The 17,623-nt window shown below is 39.0% G+C and overlaps 1 protein-coding gene across 1 annotated transcript in view; it reads right to left on the reverse strand.

The window, feature by feature from the left end:
- The window catches only part of raver2 (ribonucleoprotein, PTB-binding 2), a 93,487-nt gene that overhangs the window by 39,212 nt on the left and 36,652 nt on the right, over positions 1–17,623 (reverse strand). The window contains exons 3-4 of the mRNA XM_057840920.1: positions 15,499–15,806; positions 14,282–14,446 (exon numbers count right to left, since the gene is read on the reverse strand). Of these exons, the coding sequence (XP_057696903.1) occupies positions 14,282–14,446; positions 15,499–15,806 (473 nt within the window). The remainder of the gene's footprint in view (positions 1–14,281; positions 14,447–15,498; positions 15,807–17,623) is intronic.

Genomic DNA, 17,623 nt, shown 5'->3' on the forward strand with positions numbered 1-17,623 from the left:
TTGCTGCTGCACCAGGGAGAGGTGTGTGAGCCTTTTTGGGTTTCAAAAAGTTCCTGTTCACCACAGAGAATGGCCAAAATAAGTCGGACAACTGTGGGACCATTGGACCGATGACGAAGTGAGTAAACTACATGTTTTGTATTATGTCAAATACTGGGATCATGGCACACGTTTTAATAAGGAGGTGGCTTGCATTTTGTGGGTGACAATGCTCCCTGTCCACCGAGAAGGCCACTCGGCCAGCGACCGGTGGCTTGTCACACACCAAGGTCACTTCCGCCCCCTCGGTCGTCTTCGTGTGCCTGCCAATAGACCACTTTGTTTGACCACTAGGTTTGCCCACCGAGAATGCGCTAATTTCGGCGTTCATTCCCCTCCCTTCCCTCTCTGCCAGCTCGCCGGGGCCACAGCAGAACGACGACCTGTAACTTGTATGCCGCCGGGGGCTGGCCGATCAGTGAAGACAATTAACCCTGCCACCGTGTGTGACATGAGGCGGGGATGTTTTGTGTGATTTTTTGTTTTCGAAAGGCGAGAAAAAGACTTTGAAAATCTGCTCAGTTTGGGTTAGCACGTCGGCAAACTGTCACGCCTCCTGTTTTGTTTAAGGTCTTTCCTCCGTCTCTGAAGCCAGGGCAGGGAAATGACAAAAGCCGGTCTAACTCAGGTGGCATAAAATTCCGTTCGGGAGGTTAAGAAGTCAGCAGTTTTGACCATTATGCAGTAATTTTGCCCTGACCTACTGAATAAATGCATTTTTAATATTAAATATTCCATTTAGCACAAGATTTCTCATGAGCATACCATTTATTTAGCAATTGGGTAAAAATACTTAGATAAAAAGAATATCCTGTAAAATTATTGGAATAGAGAGATTGAAAAACTAATGACATTTTGCTTTTCTCTGTCGCATTTTCCTCGTTCTGAATCTTCCCTTCAATGGGCTGAATTCTAAATCAGCTGAAATCGTTACCCTGCCGATGTCATCATCCAGCTGGGGTCGCTAGAGCGCTATAATGACGGGCGGGGCTAAACGGAAGATTAAAAGACTAATTTCTCGTCATCCGCGCTTTGCCAAATTGTTGTATATAGTCGAGTCGTCTCAAAATTCACATAATAATGCAATTAAAGGTTGTTGGGTTTTTTTTATGTTGTCACAGGCACTTAATTAGAACAACTATCACAGGCTTTCCTCACGGCTACAGAGAGCAGGCGGTCAAGTAAAACACCTGTAATAGAATTATTTTCTTTCAACAGCACCACACTCATATTAAATATGGCCTTCTGCCTCTTTTTGGCACGTTTTATTTTTTTAAAGTTTTTATTACAGTTTCTAGTCAATGGTTCGACATCTCAAGCTCAGAGTAAATTGCTGACCAGCACCTCCGCTTTCCAGGAAGTTGTATTTTCCCACTTTTTCAAGGTAGATAAATAATGCAAGGAAGTTAATGGCTACTAATGGAAAATATTAGGTGATGATAAGAGTAAAGTTTAAAATGTCACACAACCTTTTGTCAATGATTTATCCACTCGCACTTGACAAAATGCAGCTATTATTCCTTGACACATTTCATAGTGAAATTTCATGGATTGCAAGTAACTGTGTATTTACACTGAACAGTAAACTTCTCTATTTCCATTGTACTGAGTATGAAAGCTAATGATTGTTTGAAGCCTTTCTCAATCTGTCAAAAGGACCAAAAATTTCCCCTCCAATGCATCTACGCATTTGGCTTTTGGTGCCTCCGGTCTGAACAGAAGATGCATGGAGGGAATAAGAGAGGAAATGGATATGTGTGTCGAGGAGTGGGTCGATAGGCCATTATCATCAGCATACATTAAACAAACTGCATGGAAATTGTGTGAATCACTCTCCCACTCCAGGGATAGATAGATGGATGTAGACAGAGTGGAAGCGTAGAGGAGGTGGTGAGAGAGAAAAAAAAAAAACCTAGCTAGAGGAGTGAGTGGGAAAGAAAAACAAATAAAAATGTGCTCATCATTATTCTTGTGTGGAGACATGAGAGATGGTGGGTAAAATATACAACTTATGACATCAACATTTATTCAACGGGGTTTGTGTTAAAATTCTATGCGGGCTGTCAAATTTTATGTGCAAGGTTGAGTAACTGAAAAAAACTGAGTGGGCTCACTAACATCACATCAATCACTCAAATTTTATGAAATATTTTAAAATTGATGAAATGTTAAAATACTGTTATGTTAACAGGGAAAGCAAAGTATTGTAAATCTTGGCGTGTCAATTATCCATAAGCTATGCTTTTCAAAGTGTGCCATTTTTGTAGCTTTTTTGGGAAGCTTTACAACTTGACTGGAAAAATAATTTAAAAATACAGTGGTAGTAGCTACAAACACTTAGAATATTTCGACCAAATCTTAAATATTTACTGAAATGTGATTAGCAACACAATATATTTTGACAATTTTTCCATAAAGAAAATTAATAGATATGTTGAAAACCCAACACTAACAAGAATGTATAGTTTTAGAATATATCTAGAACTTGTATTCCAGCAGATCACTAATAGTTTGAGATACTGCAGAGCTCACCATCACTTTACTCATGGCCACCAAGCAACCTCCAACAATCACATGAGTAGCCCATTAACCTATCAAACTGGTACAGTCCTTTTGAAAGTGACAGGTGCTTCAAGGGTTTGAGACACACTTTTGAATTGACATACTTGCTCAAATCATAATTTATTATTATATGTTGATATTAATAGTTATTGATACTCATTTCTGTCACAGCAACATTTTGTAATTTTTCTGTTTAATCCATTTTAGCGTAGCCGATGGACAAAACTGGTAGTGTTTTGCCTTAAGGAAGACTGTGTTTCCGATAAGGACCAGCGCACACCCGAACAGTGTCATAAAATCATCAATGAATCAAAAAACTCAATCTCCCGGTCGCCTGCAGATGGATTAAACAACATTTCTGTTTGCAGCGGCTGTGTGAAGGACGAATAGTAATAAGCTATAGAATTCAGTTGTAGCTAAGCAATAACATTACGGTTAGCAACCACATGGCTTAGGGGCAGTTTAAAAAGGATGACACTCTGAAAATACGACAAATTTCATATTTGCATTTATATGGTTCCGTCTCTATTCGAAAAATGTCACAATTCCGCGTTAAAAAGGTTGTAGTATTCATGCCAGGCCCTAGGGGCAGTGCAGATTTGCAAGGCGACAGCCAATTATGCACTTTGACCCCAACAACCTCTTCAGCCCGGAAGACAATATACCCACCCACTCCAAGCAATGGCATTTTTCTTTTGCCCCAAAAGGCACAAAAATGGAAACATTCAACATATTTAAATTAAAAATTTTATAAAAACGGTGAAGTAAAGCTGATGTTCCGCCATATTTGCTGTTTTGAATGTTTAATAGCACTGCTGCGGAGCAATCAAATCCTTCCATTTTGGAGCCCGGATTCAAAGGTTTGCGTCTTCGACTTCCGCTTTCGCGGACACCATATAAAGGCGAGGCCATTCCGCAACAGTCATTGCGTCTTGGTGTCGCAGAGTCGCCATGTAAACTGCACCTTAGTGTGGCTAATCTCCAACTCGTCAGCGCTGACTGCAGAGCTCACCATCATTTTACTTTCAGCGCTGACGAGTTCAGTTGAGGGGAGGGGGTGTCAAGCCAGTGAGTGAAAGCCGTGCCAATAGTTATTCTGTATAAATGGTGTTATACTTATATAGCGCTTTTCCACCTTTCAAGGCGCTCAAAGCACTTTACACTATCTCACTATTCACCTACTGGTGACGCAGCACCAGGAGCAACATGGGGTTCAGTATCTTGCTCAAGGATACTTAGGCGAGTTCATCAGGGCGAAGAATCGAACCCACAACCTCTGGGTTGGGGGACAACTACTCTACCACTGAGCCACGCCACCCACATAACCTGGTAGCATCTCGTTTTTTCCTCCTCAGACAAAACTTTTTATCTCTTTTGTTGCTCTGCCATCTTTGCAGCATTCGCGCAAAAGCGTTCACATCGACTTCCGTATTTATAATCATGATCAAAGGGCGAAGTGACACATGCCGCAAAGCCATCGGCACATTTGTTGTTTTTTTTTGTGTGGCAAGGTTCATGCCACCCTCCTCAAAGTTAATTAGTGTCGGTGAAAGCGATACAGACCCCCTCAAGATAAAAAAGAGGTGTCATTCAACTAATTTTCAGTCGACATATTATCACAAATGTTATGAACATATTTTATAATGGTTGAAAAGGTACCTAGTGTTGCTTTGAGGAACTTCTGCAACACTATTGGAAAATCACACTGTTCCATAACTAGGCAAATTTATTTAAATAGCACAATTCAACACAAGGTTGAGCTATAGCTATGGCTACTCATGTGGTCTTTAGGGTCACCAACATATTGCCTTTGGGCACCTTTAAGGAACTTCTGCAACATAATTCGAAAATTACACTGATCCATCACTAGGCAAATTTATTTAAATAGTACAATTCAACACAAGGTTGAGCTATAGCTATGAATACTCATGTGGTCTTTAGGGTCACCAACATATTGCCAATGGGGACCTTACAGTGTGTCATGTTCCTTTTATTTTTTTATTTGTAGTGTTTTATTTTTGTAGAAAAACATTAAAGGGATTACAATAAATTAGTAATCATCAATAATTAATCTTAAAGGTGTAACCTTTCGTCACCTTGCTGTCAATGGCAGCCAATTTCTCCCTCATCCAACCAACCTTACATAAAAGTCTCCATCCGCTCTCAACGATCCCTCCAATAAAGTTTTTTTTTTCTTTTACCTTCTGTTCACTCCACCTTTTCAGGCTGACTCAAACGAAAGTGCTGTCTGATGAGCCAATTCTTACATATCCGATTTATAGTGCTGAGGGTTATGACTTCAGGTTGAGTGCACTCTGATCAGAAAAAATGCCAAGGTTCCAACTAATTTATTAGAAGGAGAAAAGGCTTAGAGAATAAAAATTGAATTCAATACATGGTAAATAAATTCATTGAAAAAATACATATGTGACTCATTCAAGTGCTCATAAATAAGCAAAAAGTACAGACTACCAGAAACAAATCCTCAGGAGTATCACAGCAAAGTGCTCATGGACAGTTGCACTTAACAAGGCTTTTTACGCCAACTTTTACAGCTCTTTTAACTCACAAGCCCTCTTGACATATTTTTGGGGGTGAGATAATATTAGAATAAAAACTTCCAATCCAATTAAGGTTTTTTTTTCTTTTACCTTCACTCTTATCCACAGATACATTCACTTAAATACTGTAATTTTCGGACTGTAAGGCGCACTTGACTATAAGCGCCACTCACCAAATTTAACATGAAAATGGTATTTGTTCATAGATACGCCGCATTGGACTATAAGCCGCAGCTGTCCTCAATGTATTATGGGATATTTACCCCAGAAGAAATTAACCAGTAAAACTTTATTTGACAGCGGCTTTATTTGACTGTCTAAGGCCAAATGAACCACCATGAAGCTTTGAACCATTCAGCTGCAAAGCTTCATTGCTTCAAAAAGCTTCATTTGGCTATCACTGCCCTCTTGGAGGAGACAATCAACCTCTGCTGCCACCGGCTAACACAATTATCATTCAACATGCCTCCGAGCATGCACTGCAGATGTAAATAACAAGCAAAATTCATGTTCTTTGCTAGTTATTTCTTCAGTTACTGTTCCAGTTGTTTAATTTCTAGCTATGGTATTTGTTAACACTTTATTTGACAGTGGCACCATAACACTGTCATAAGACCGTCATAATTATGGCACAACATTGCCACAAGGATTAATGAATGCTTATGACGGATGTTATTTAGTGTCGTCCGGCAAATGATCTCACTTTTGAATGGATGTGAAAGATGGACAAAAATGAAATTAGTGACATAATTTGCCGAATGATACTTAATGACAGCTGTCATAAGTAGGGATGGGAATCAAAATCCGATTCCAATTCCGAACCGGTTCCTAGTGTTTCGAGGCCTTGACATCACAATGAAAAAGTCTTTACGATCCCTTTAACGATTCCTAAAGACGAGTATTGCGTCATCACATGACGTGACGTTTCTTGTTGTCCAGACGCATCAAACTAGCATGGCGCCAAGTACCACTCGCTCCAAAGTTTGGCTACACTTCACCAGGAAAGTGGATGAAAATGAAAGGTTACGATGGTTTAGCACGAGCATTGAAGCTGTAAACATAACAATGACAGCACGTAGGTTCAAACGCTCGAAAGTGTGTCTTTACTTCACAAGGAAAAATTACAACAAAGCGACTTGCAGTCATTGCAAGGTGGAGATAACTGCAACAAGAGGGAATACGACTGTACTGCCCTCACCGAGAGCTAAGTCTCAGTCCTGGCTATACAGCTAGCTTAACTTCCAAATGACGATGCAGAAGACGTTGGTATAATTTGCTGACTTTATTCAACCATCACTTGAAGAGTGAAACTAAAAATAGAAATGAAACTAGAGCTGAAACGAATACTCGAGCAACCCGAGTAACTCGAATTTAAAAACTGATCCGAGAAATTTTATTCACCTCGAGGAATCGTTTAATTTTGCCAGCTCTAAGCATCACGTTTTGCCCGGACTACTTTTAACGCGGGACAACGCGCTGACATCACGTGCGTAGAGAAAGAAGCAAAAAAAAAAAAAAAGAAACCTTACTGCAGCCGACAGTCGCTACAAACTACGCCGACGTTGCTAAAAACTACGCCCGCATGATGCTAGTGTGGTAGCAGGTAGTGTCCGATGCGTCTCATAGATATCACACGCATTTAGGACTAGATGCAAAATGACAGACTCGGCCGTGTCTGGGCAGCGTTAGTAAACAGCCGCCATCTTTAAGCAGTAGACTTCTCAGCGCTAATAAATATAACGTTGCTGTCACTCGCTCACGTAATGTTAGCCCTTTGGAGGGCTAGGTTTCTATTGATTATGACCACTGTCGATGCGTGGCTAACGTGTCTTACATACAGGCTTTATTTAATCTGTAAAAACACAGCGCTGTAGAGTGGTGAGGGTGTAAAATTAAAACATAATAAAGCTAACTGTCAGTTTTAGCTCAGTAGTCATTGCTGAATAAAACGCCAAGTAGCACTGGTCCCTAATGTGCTCCAATACAGGAGGTATCATACATTTATTTTGAACACTGCAAAAACTCAAAATCCTATCAGGAGTTACAGTTTAGACTAACTTATAACTTAACTAGAACTTAAAAATAGCTCGACACAAATGGAAATTCAATTGAAACACGTGGGAAAAATTCGTAGTTTTCACGTGACGTGTGTTATCAAGCGTAATTACATTTTTAGGTTAGAAATATGTTAATTTTTTTATAAGATCTAGAAGTTTTTTGAGTGAAAGCGGTGAATTTTTTTTTTCTAGTCATATCTGAGATGCAATTGTTGGCTGTTTTCAACAATGTACATCCATAATAAAGACATTGATTGACAGAAAATGGTTCAATATTGGATTAAATGTCTTTTTTTTCTCATGTATATTTATAATTGCTCTTTATCTAAAAAAAATTGTTTTATCCGATTACTCGATTAATCGATAGAATTTTCAGTCGATTTCTCGATTACTAAAATATTCGATAGCTGCAGCCCTCAATAAAACAAATCAATTTCGTCCCCAATAACAGGTTCGCATCAACATAAATCAGCGATGATTAGCTGCTAATACAGTAATAACATAAACAGTTTGCATGCGTTCGCTAGCATTAGCACGTTCAAACCACTACACAACTGGATTTAAGTGTCCGATCGCGAGTGGAAACACACAACAACAACACAAAAGATGATACATACAGGCGTTGCCTCTATAGATATTTTACAAACATTAACAAAGAACGTAGGCTCGTAGCAGTGTTTCCCTCTCTCACTAACTCGCTCGCTCGCATAGATGCTTTGTAGCTGTACTTCTTCTTCGCGTGAGGAAGCGCAAGGGCGCCCCCACTTGAGCGTGAAAGCACCATAAAAACTAAAAGGCATGCATTTCAATATAATGGTAAATAATACACTTTAACACATATTGCCAAAGGCAGAACAACGACCTATATGCCAATATTTACCAATATTTTTTGTTTCTATTAGAAAAATGTTTCAGTAAAATGTTAAACATTCTTGTGTATTTGCCACTTATTGCCACAGATAACATTGAGGCTTTGGGCCTCTTTTGACCTTGTTGAGAGTTTGTAAGGTTGTGACTTCTGATTAAACAAACTCAAGGCCAATCAAAACGTTTGTTCTTCTTTTTCCCCAAATTAGAATTGATAAGAGAATCGATAAAGAATCGAATCGTTAAGCAATATCGATAATGGAATCGGAATCGGAAAAATCGTATCAATTCCCATCCCTAGTCATAAGCATTCATCAATGCCCATCATAGTGCCATATCAGAATTATGACGGTCTTATAGCAGTCTTATGATGCCGCATCAGATAATGTGTTGCCTACTAACCCAAATAAATCAACAAATAAGCCGCACTGGACTATAAACCGCAGGATTCAAAATGAAGGGGAAAAGTAGCGTTTGACACTCCGAAAATTACGGTAAATTCATGAAATTACAGTGAAAGGGCTGAGAGTATTTAGCTTGTGCTGCTAATATTTTGGATATCTAGTATTTTTTTACTGTTCAAGATAGTATTCGGTTGTATTGGTGTTCATTCGTGTGCATAGTTTGATTAGCCTTGAGAACTAAATAAAAGCTGTAGTGCTTCAGTAACGTACACAAATGCATCATACATGAAGAAAAAACATAACATCACTAGTCTAGAGGCCAAAGCCTACTGGCTATGTAACAGTGAAACAACGTGAGCACAACACCCACAAACCTCCATGGGACCAGAACGGTGGGGGTGTATCGATTTCTATGTGGGAGAGGCCAAGGGTGGAGTTAAAAGTGGAAAGGCAGTAGATGACATATACGTAGTACCAATTGAGTGATGTCAAAATGAGTAGGTGGGGGCAGAGTGGATGAAATAGAGCAGGGTGGTATGTAGTGCTGCTGAAGTGAGCAAGTAAGAAAAGAAAAATGAGAGGAGAGGAGGAGTAGAAGGGTGGGGCAGATATAACACCAGCACTATGGAAAATGCTCCTTTTGATAGTGAGTATGGTGCAAAAATGAATGCTGACCCTTAAATTTCACAACACACAGATGAACCTATTGATTTATTGATTAATTAATGTATCATTACAGATGATGTGGATAAATAAATTTAAAAAATCAATATGCATTAATACAATTAAAAGTCAAATTAGAGAAGAATAAGAGTAAAATGATGCCATGGATAGGATAATTTTACTAGTTGGTTCATTGTGGAGGAAAAGGGAAAATATTTGATCGACTGTAGTTCTTTTGAGTTGGATTGCATCATAGTGGTCCAAATGTTATGGTCAGTGTAACCACTTATGTGAAATTAAAAATGTTAAACAGGCTCATAAATACAGCTCTGCAATTGATCCAATGCATTCAATCTGATCCCCAATCCAATTAGAAAACAGGTCACATATTTTAACTCGCTTGAGATCAATATTATTTATTATGGAATCAAAAGTGTATGTTGATATATACTGTTAAAAAAAAAAAAAAAGGTAACACTGAACCGTTTCAGGTGATGCTTCTATTTTATATCAGCATATCTGAACACTAAACTGATTTTTTATATGTATATATATATGTGTGTGTGTGTGTGTGTGTGTATACAGTGCCTTGCAAAAGTATTTGGCCCCCTTGAATCTTGCAACCTTTCGCCACATTTCAGGCTTCAAACATAAAAATATGAAATTTAATTTTTTTGGTCAAGAATCAACAACAAGTGGGACACAATCGTGAAGTGGAACAACGTTTATTGGATAATTTAAACTTTTTTAACAAATAAAAAACTGAAAAGTGGGGCGTGCAATATTATTCGCCCCCTTTACTTTCAGTGCAGCAAACTCACTCCAGAAGTTGAGTGAGGATCTCTGAATGATCCAATGTTGTCCTAAATGACCGATGATGATTAATAGAATCCACCTGTGTGTAATCAAGTCTCCGTATAAATGCACCTGCTCTGTGATAGCCTCAGGGTTCTGTTTAAAGTGCAGAGAGCATTATGAAAACCAAGGAACACACCAGGCAGGTCCGAGATACTGTTGTGGAGAAGTTTAAAGCCGGATTTGGATACAAAAAGATTTCCTAAGCTTTAAACATCTTAAGGAGCACTGTGCAAGCCATCATATTGAAATGGAAGGAGCATCAGACCACTGCAAATCTACCAAGACCCGGCTGTCCTTCCAAACTTTCTTCTCAAACAAGGAGAAAACTGATCAGAGATGCAGCCAAGAGGCCCATGATCACTCTGGATGAACTGCAGAGATCTACAGCTGAGGTGGGAGAGTCTGTCCATAGGACAACAATCAGTCGTACACTGCACAAATCTGGCCTTTATGGAAGAGTGGCATGAAGAAAGCCATTTCTCAAAGATATCCATAAAAAGTCTTGTTTAAAGTTTGCCACAAGCCACCTGGGAGACACACCAAACATGTGGAAGCGGGTGCTGTGGTCAGATGAAACCAAAATTGAACTTTTTGGCCACAATGCAAAACGATATGTTTGGCGTAAAAGCAACACAGCTCATCACCCTGAACACACCATCCCCACTGTCAAACATGGTGGTGGCAACATCATGGTTTGGGCCTGCTTTTCTTCAGCAGGGACAGGGAAGATGGTTAAAATTGACGGGAAGATGGATGCAGCCAAATACAGGAACATTCTGGAAGAAAACCTGTTGGTATCTACACAAGACCTGAGACTGGGACGGAGATTTATCTTCCAACAGGACAATGATCCAAAACATAAAGCCAAATCTACAATGGAATGGTTCAAAAATAAACGTATCCAGATGTTAGAATGGCCAAGTCAAAGTCCAGACCTGAATCCAATCGAGAATCTGTGGAAAGAGCTGAAGACTGCTGTTCACAAACACTCTCCATCCAACCTCACTGAGCTCGAGCTGTTTTGCAAGGAAGAATGGGCAAGAATGTCAGTCTCTCGATGTGCAAAACTGATAGAAACATACCCCAAGTGACTTGCAGCTGTAATTGGAGCAAAAGGTGGCGCTACAAAGTATTAACGCAAGGGGGCCGAATAATATTGGACGCCCCACTTTTCAGTTTTTTATTTGTTAAAAAAGTTTAAATTATCCAATAAATTTTGTTCCACTTCACGATTGTGTCCCACTTGTTGTTGATTCTTGACAAAAAAATTAAAATTTTATATCTTTATGTTTGAAGCCTGAAATGTGGCGATACATGGAACGACATAACCAGGTAGCAGGCATAGTGTACAGGAACATCTGTGCCGAGTACGGACTGGAGACCACAGCGTCAAGGTGGGCGACACCTCCGAAGGTGGTCGAGATCAACCGAGCCAAGATCCTGTGGGACTTCCAGATCCAGACAGACAAACTGGTGATGGCCAACCAGCCTGACATAGTGGTGGTGGATAAACATCAGAAGACAGCAGTAGTGATGGATGAAGCAATCCCGAGCGATAGCAACATCAGGAAAAAAGAACATGAAAAGCTGGAGGAATATCAAGGTTTGAAGGAAGAGTTGGAGAAAATTTAGGGAGGGAAGGCAAGAGTGGTGCCAGTAGTGATCGGGACACTAGGGGCAGTAACCCCGAAGCTGGGTGCATGGCTCCAACAGATACCAGGAACAACGTCCGACGTCTCCATTCAGAACGGCGCAATCCTAGGGACAGCTAAGATCTTGCACAGGACCCTCAAGCTCCCAGGCCTCTGGTAGAGGACCCGAGGTTGAAATGAGTTTCGATATATATATATATATATATATATATATTAGGGGTATCAAACGATTAAAATTTTTAACCGAGTTAATTACAGCTTAAAAATTAATCGTAATTAATTGCAATTAATCGCAATTCAAACCATCTATAAAATATGCCATATTTTTCTGTAAATTATTGTTGGAATGGAAAGATAAGACACAAGATGGATATATCCATTCAACATACAGTACATAAGTACTGTATTTCTTTATTATTACAATAAATCAACAAGATTGCATTACCATTATTAACATTCTGTTAAAGCGATCCATGGATAGAAAGACTTGTAGTTCTTAAAAGATAACTGTTAGTACAAGTTATAGAAATTTTATATTAAAACCCCTCTTCATGTTTTCGTTTTAATAAAATTTGTAAAATTTTCAATCAAAAAATAAACTAGTAGCCCACCATTGTTGATGTCAATATTTAGTTACACAATGCTCATGGTTGCTGAAGCCTATAAAATCAGTCGCACCCAAGCGCCAGCAGAGGGAGCCAAAACTCCGAAAAACACAAGAACACGTTTCACTGTGCTGTCATTGTAATATGTTTGAGCGGGGCATTTGTGCGTTAATTGCGTCAAATATTTTAACGTGATTAATTTTAAAAAATTAATTACGTCCGTTAACGCGATAATTTTGACAGCCCTAATATATATATGTATTATCCAAACTACACTCCCTTGTCTCTGTGGCAAAACATATACAAACCAGGGCCATTTATTAAGAGGGTTACGACACTCCCGTAGGGATCCATTATACGATTTTACTTCCGGGTACTTCCGGGTTATGAAGCCTCGGGTAGTTCCAAACATGGCTTCGATGAGGGCGGACCGCATTCATACGAATGGCTGGCTGTAAATTATATTCGGAGGTAAGTTGATGAAAAAAACAATCTCTTTTGAATTTTCAACAGTCTGTATTCTATCAGCTTTATGATGTATATGGTGAGTTTTAGTTGTATGTGCGTGGTGTAATTATACATATCTTTTATCTTGGTTGAAGAGCGATTTTCTCCTACTTTTTAAGCTGAGTATGCTAACTAGGAATGTATCGCCAGGGATGAATTCATTAAGTCACGACCTCTTTTAAATTGTCAACTCTTTCAGAGGCCCCTTCTGATGTACACACACATCTGTATTTCTGAGTATTGGTAGACGACCGGCTTTCACGTGCTTATTAGATTGATTTTGTAAGCTTTGAACTAAGGTATTCCCCTAATGAAAGAGTACCAAGTCAATGCATGACAACCTGTATCCTTTACACAAAAATGTTTGATATTATCAAAGTTTAGAGATGTGTATAGATTGAAAAGTGATGTCAACAAGTAATAGACACAAATTTATAATAATTTTTTTTAACTAATTTAATGTACAGTTATATTATTTTTTTAGTTTACATTTTCATGATCCACATCATGCTGCTGGCTGTGGGCACTAAGCCCATTTTTAAATAGCAACAAACAAACAAAAATAAGCTTTTTATATACAGTTTTGACAGCTGACCATTGCCATCCATTTTTTCTGCTGCTCTTGGTCCTTGGGGAAACCATGCTGCACAACCAAGCATCGCAGGCCACTGATCTATAAAATGTTAGGTGTAAACTATGAACCATGACACCGATTTAACCAATTGTTCAATAAAAAATATGATTTTCTTTATCGCAGGGTAATAAGTTGTTATTTTTACACATTACACCACGTTCAGGAAAATAATAAAATGTTGCTCCTGTCTTGTAATCAGTTTGTGTTGCTTGGGTCCAAAATGAAAAATGCTTCTAAAGAGGTACAGGTTTGGTTTTTCTAAAATAAAAATATAAGGAAATACACGCAAACCTACTCCAGCAGATAATATAAAGTTAGTTACGGAGATCCCAGATTTGCTCTGTGAAGTTGGCACTTAGAGACCACCTTCTACCCTTTGTGCTGCAGCCGTTTCAATGATTATAGCATATATTATTCACATATTACTGAAAAAAATACAGTAATGTGGAGCACGCGTATCTTTGCATCTGCACCATGATCAGACGCACAGAATTTCTATTCATGCAGCACCATATGTGAGAAGGCTTTAAACCTATCATTTACATATGCGCAGGATTTGTCTTCAAGTTCAAGGGGGCACCCTCGCCATGCCAGTAAACACAGTTTGGGACTGAGCAGTTTGCCAAATCCCTTAAAAAGGGGCAGTTTTCGCTGACATGAAAATCAAGATGCGCTGCTTTTTACTCTGACTGCAGTTGTGCCTCTAAGGATGATATGTTGTGCTGTTTTGCTAAGAGCAGGATTAGACAAAAATCTAATAATTTCCAAATAAACATTAATTAAACCGACAGTTTGACAATATTTGAATTACTTTTCACTATAAAAGGCCACAATCTGAACATTCATGTGAGTGATTTTTAAATGATGCTTACTTGACAGAAGACAGGTTTGTAGGTCTCTGAGAAGATTTGGGTCATCTCTTCAGAGTCACAGAGGTCAAGAGGAAGCCTGTCCACACACACACATTTGGAGTGCAGGTTCTCTTCCTGGCACAGTTGATTGACGTCCATCCATTGCACCATCAATGATCGATCCCCCTGCAAAATCACAGCTAATTGTTGTCTCACTTCCTCAGTTGTGCTCAGTTTGTCACCAAGGAATTATTGTCTCAGGTTGTCCTAAAGAATATACCAAACAGTATTTGGAATATTCCAGGGTTCCTTCAATTTGGGCATTTTGAATTCACCTAACTAGAACTTTCAATAGCTCACAACCTAGTTTTGGATTGTGGGAAGAATTTAAAGCTCTAATCTTGGCAGTAGGTGATAAACTGAGGGTATGTGTTTTTATTTTTTTTCTTCAGACTCCTAAAACATCAATGAATATATACATAAATCTTCAACTGTTGCCTTTGTCCCATCTTTTTGGACATATTTAGTTCTACTGGACTTCACCTACATGAAAATTGACATTTTACCCATGGGTTTTGTTATTTCTATTTTTTCAAAGTTTGTTTACATTATATTATTTATATCTTTATTCAGTGGACCCTCATAATATGAGCACCTCACCCTACGAGTTTTTCCCCTATACCAGCATCGTTGCAAGAGAAAATTAGTCTCATTATGCGAGCAAATTTTCAAGACACCAGCGAAATCTCAACTCAACTCTTAAAGTCTCTCTCTCGCTTGACTTGTCCATGTGCCTCAGCATCACCCCAGGTAGCATGAGAGCTCTATCCCTTTGTCTCGGCTGTGTCTTGTCTTGGTGCCGCTTGTCTTGGTCATACGAGCATCTTGCAATAACAGAATCCCCCATCGGTCCACCTGCAGCTGATCCTAATTGTCTAATTTTGCATCAAGTGCATCCGAATAATTTGTGCATACAAGAGAACATTAATCAGGTCCCTCAGGAAAATGGTGACCAAATTGAGTGGTGAGAAAAAATCAAACAAAGCAAAATATCATAAGAGAATATGAAATGAGTGTGTGTTATAGCGATCTTTATAAGAGTCCATTAAATCTATATTTATTTGTACTATCTTTTCTGTACAGGGGTCACTGCATATTGCTCAAATGTTTATTCACACAGCAAAAGTGATGATAAATTCCAAGTTTAAAAGTGAACAAATTCAATCAGCTCAACATACCATTGGTCTTCCCAGCAACTCAGAACGGGCCCGCGAAGCAGAGTCTTTCTTCATGTACTCGACGAATCCATAGCCCTTGGAGTGGCCAGTCAGGTCGCTATACACCAGAAAGGAGCGCTCGATGTTTCCGTAAGAACGTACTAGATCCTCAAACTCCTGAGCAGTGAAGGTGTGCGGCAGGTTGGTGAGGCAGAGCAGAGAGTCTGTCGGCTGCAGGGTGACATTGATCAGCCGTCCCCGGACAGTGCTGTGATGGAGGGAGCGGATGGCATCCTGAGCCTGGTCCCCGTTCAGCAAAGTCACAAAGGCTGGAGGAGTGGACATTATGGAGACAGCCACAAAGGAAAAAGACAGACAACAAGAACCAACACAAAGAAATGAACGTACAGAACAAAACAGATGTGTGAAGGACAAACATACGTTCAAAGCAGACATTTGAAGGAAGTTTGTGGGAAATTCACAAAGAACATGCACATGGGAAAAAAATAAATGACAGCTCAAACGTAGACGGAATATGACAAGAAATGATGCGACATGCATACAACATCACAGACAGTCATAAGGACAGACAGACAGTTACACAGAGAGAAAGACAACACATTAGCGATAAAGCCAAAAGGAAGCCACAATGTAGAGGGAATACACTGTGAAACACACATACACTAACCAAATTTTTAAATGGCATGCCAAACAGTTATATTTACTTGTGATTTTTACAGATGTTTTATAGTTGAATGCTTATGACTGCTAAGCCAGTCAATGAGTTTCTGTATTTCTTAGTCTGTTTCATTTTTTGATTCTACACTTTGAAACATTGGCAGTTTATGATACAGGATGAGCTGTAAATAGCATATCTGTTTCTGTGTCGTATCATGCCAAATTCAGAGAAAAATAAGAGTAATTATAAAATAAATATTTAAAAAAAAAACTTTTTATATTGAGTATTGTTGGGTGTTTTATGTGTTGAAGCTCAGTTCTCATACATAGTTGTATGCTTTTCATAACACTGCTCAACATTTTAAAAATCTGTACGACTATCAAAGCTACAAATCAATGTATAAATCACCAATTTCGAAATTAATTGTAACAGACAAAAACATACCATTTCAAATGAAATAAATGACTTTGCGTGAACAGTTCTAGCCAAAAAAAGGTATTTACAGTAAGGAGCAGGAGTATTTGCACCCCTTGTGATTTTGCAAGTTCACCCACTTAGGAAATAGGTAGAGGTCTGAAATTTCAGTCATAGATGCATTTCCACTCATAGAGACAATCTAACAAAATCCAGAAATCACATTGTATGATTTTTTAAAAAATAAATTATTTGTAATTCACTGGGGTTCATAAGTATTTGTACCCCTGAGAATCAGCAATAATTATGACACTCAAAGAGTTGTCAGTCTACAGTACCTTCAAAAAAGCCCACCTTTACCCAAAGAGTAACCATCCATTTGAGCTCATTATTTTCACCTGTGCACCCCACAGTCAGTCATAATCCAACTGCTACCACGGGCTAGACCAAAGAGCTGTCCAAAGACACCAAAGACAGAATTGTAGACCTCTACAGGGCTGGACAGGGTTACAGGGCAATTGTCAAGCAGCTTGGTGATATAAGATCCACCGTTGGAGCAATTATTAGAAAATGGAAGAAGCTAAACATGATTGTTAATCTCTCTCGGACTGGGGCTCCATGCGAGATATTCCTCGTAGGGCTCAATAATCATAAGAATGGTGAGGAATCAGCCAAGAACGACACAGGAAGAGCTGGTCAATGACCTGAAAGCAGCTGGGACCACCATTTCCAAAGTTACTGTTGGTAATACACTTAGACGTCATGGTTTGAAATCATACATGGTTTCCCTGCTTAGACCAGCAGATGTCTAGGCCTGTTTTAAATTTTGCCTATGACTAGAGATGTCCCAATCGATCGGGATGTCGATCGGGATGCCGATCGATCGGGTCTGATCAAGTCATTTTGAAAGTATCAGAATCGGCAAAAAACTATCGGACATGCCTTTTTTTAAATATATATATATTTTTTAATTAAATCGTTTTCTAATTGTATTTAACGTTACAGACATAATATGTTACACTCATCCAGAGTATTTAGTTTCGACTTAAAGTA

This window comes from Corythoichthys intestinalis, chromosome 7 (assembly GCF_030265065.1).
Source record: "Corythoichthys intestinalis isolate RoL2023-P3 chromosome 7, ASM3026506v1, whole genome shotgun sequence".
Taxonomy (NCBI): domain Eukaryota; kingdom Metazoa; phylum Chordata; class Actinopteri; order Syngnathiformes; family Syngnathidae; genus Corythoichthys; species Corythoichthys intestinalis.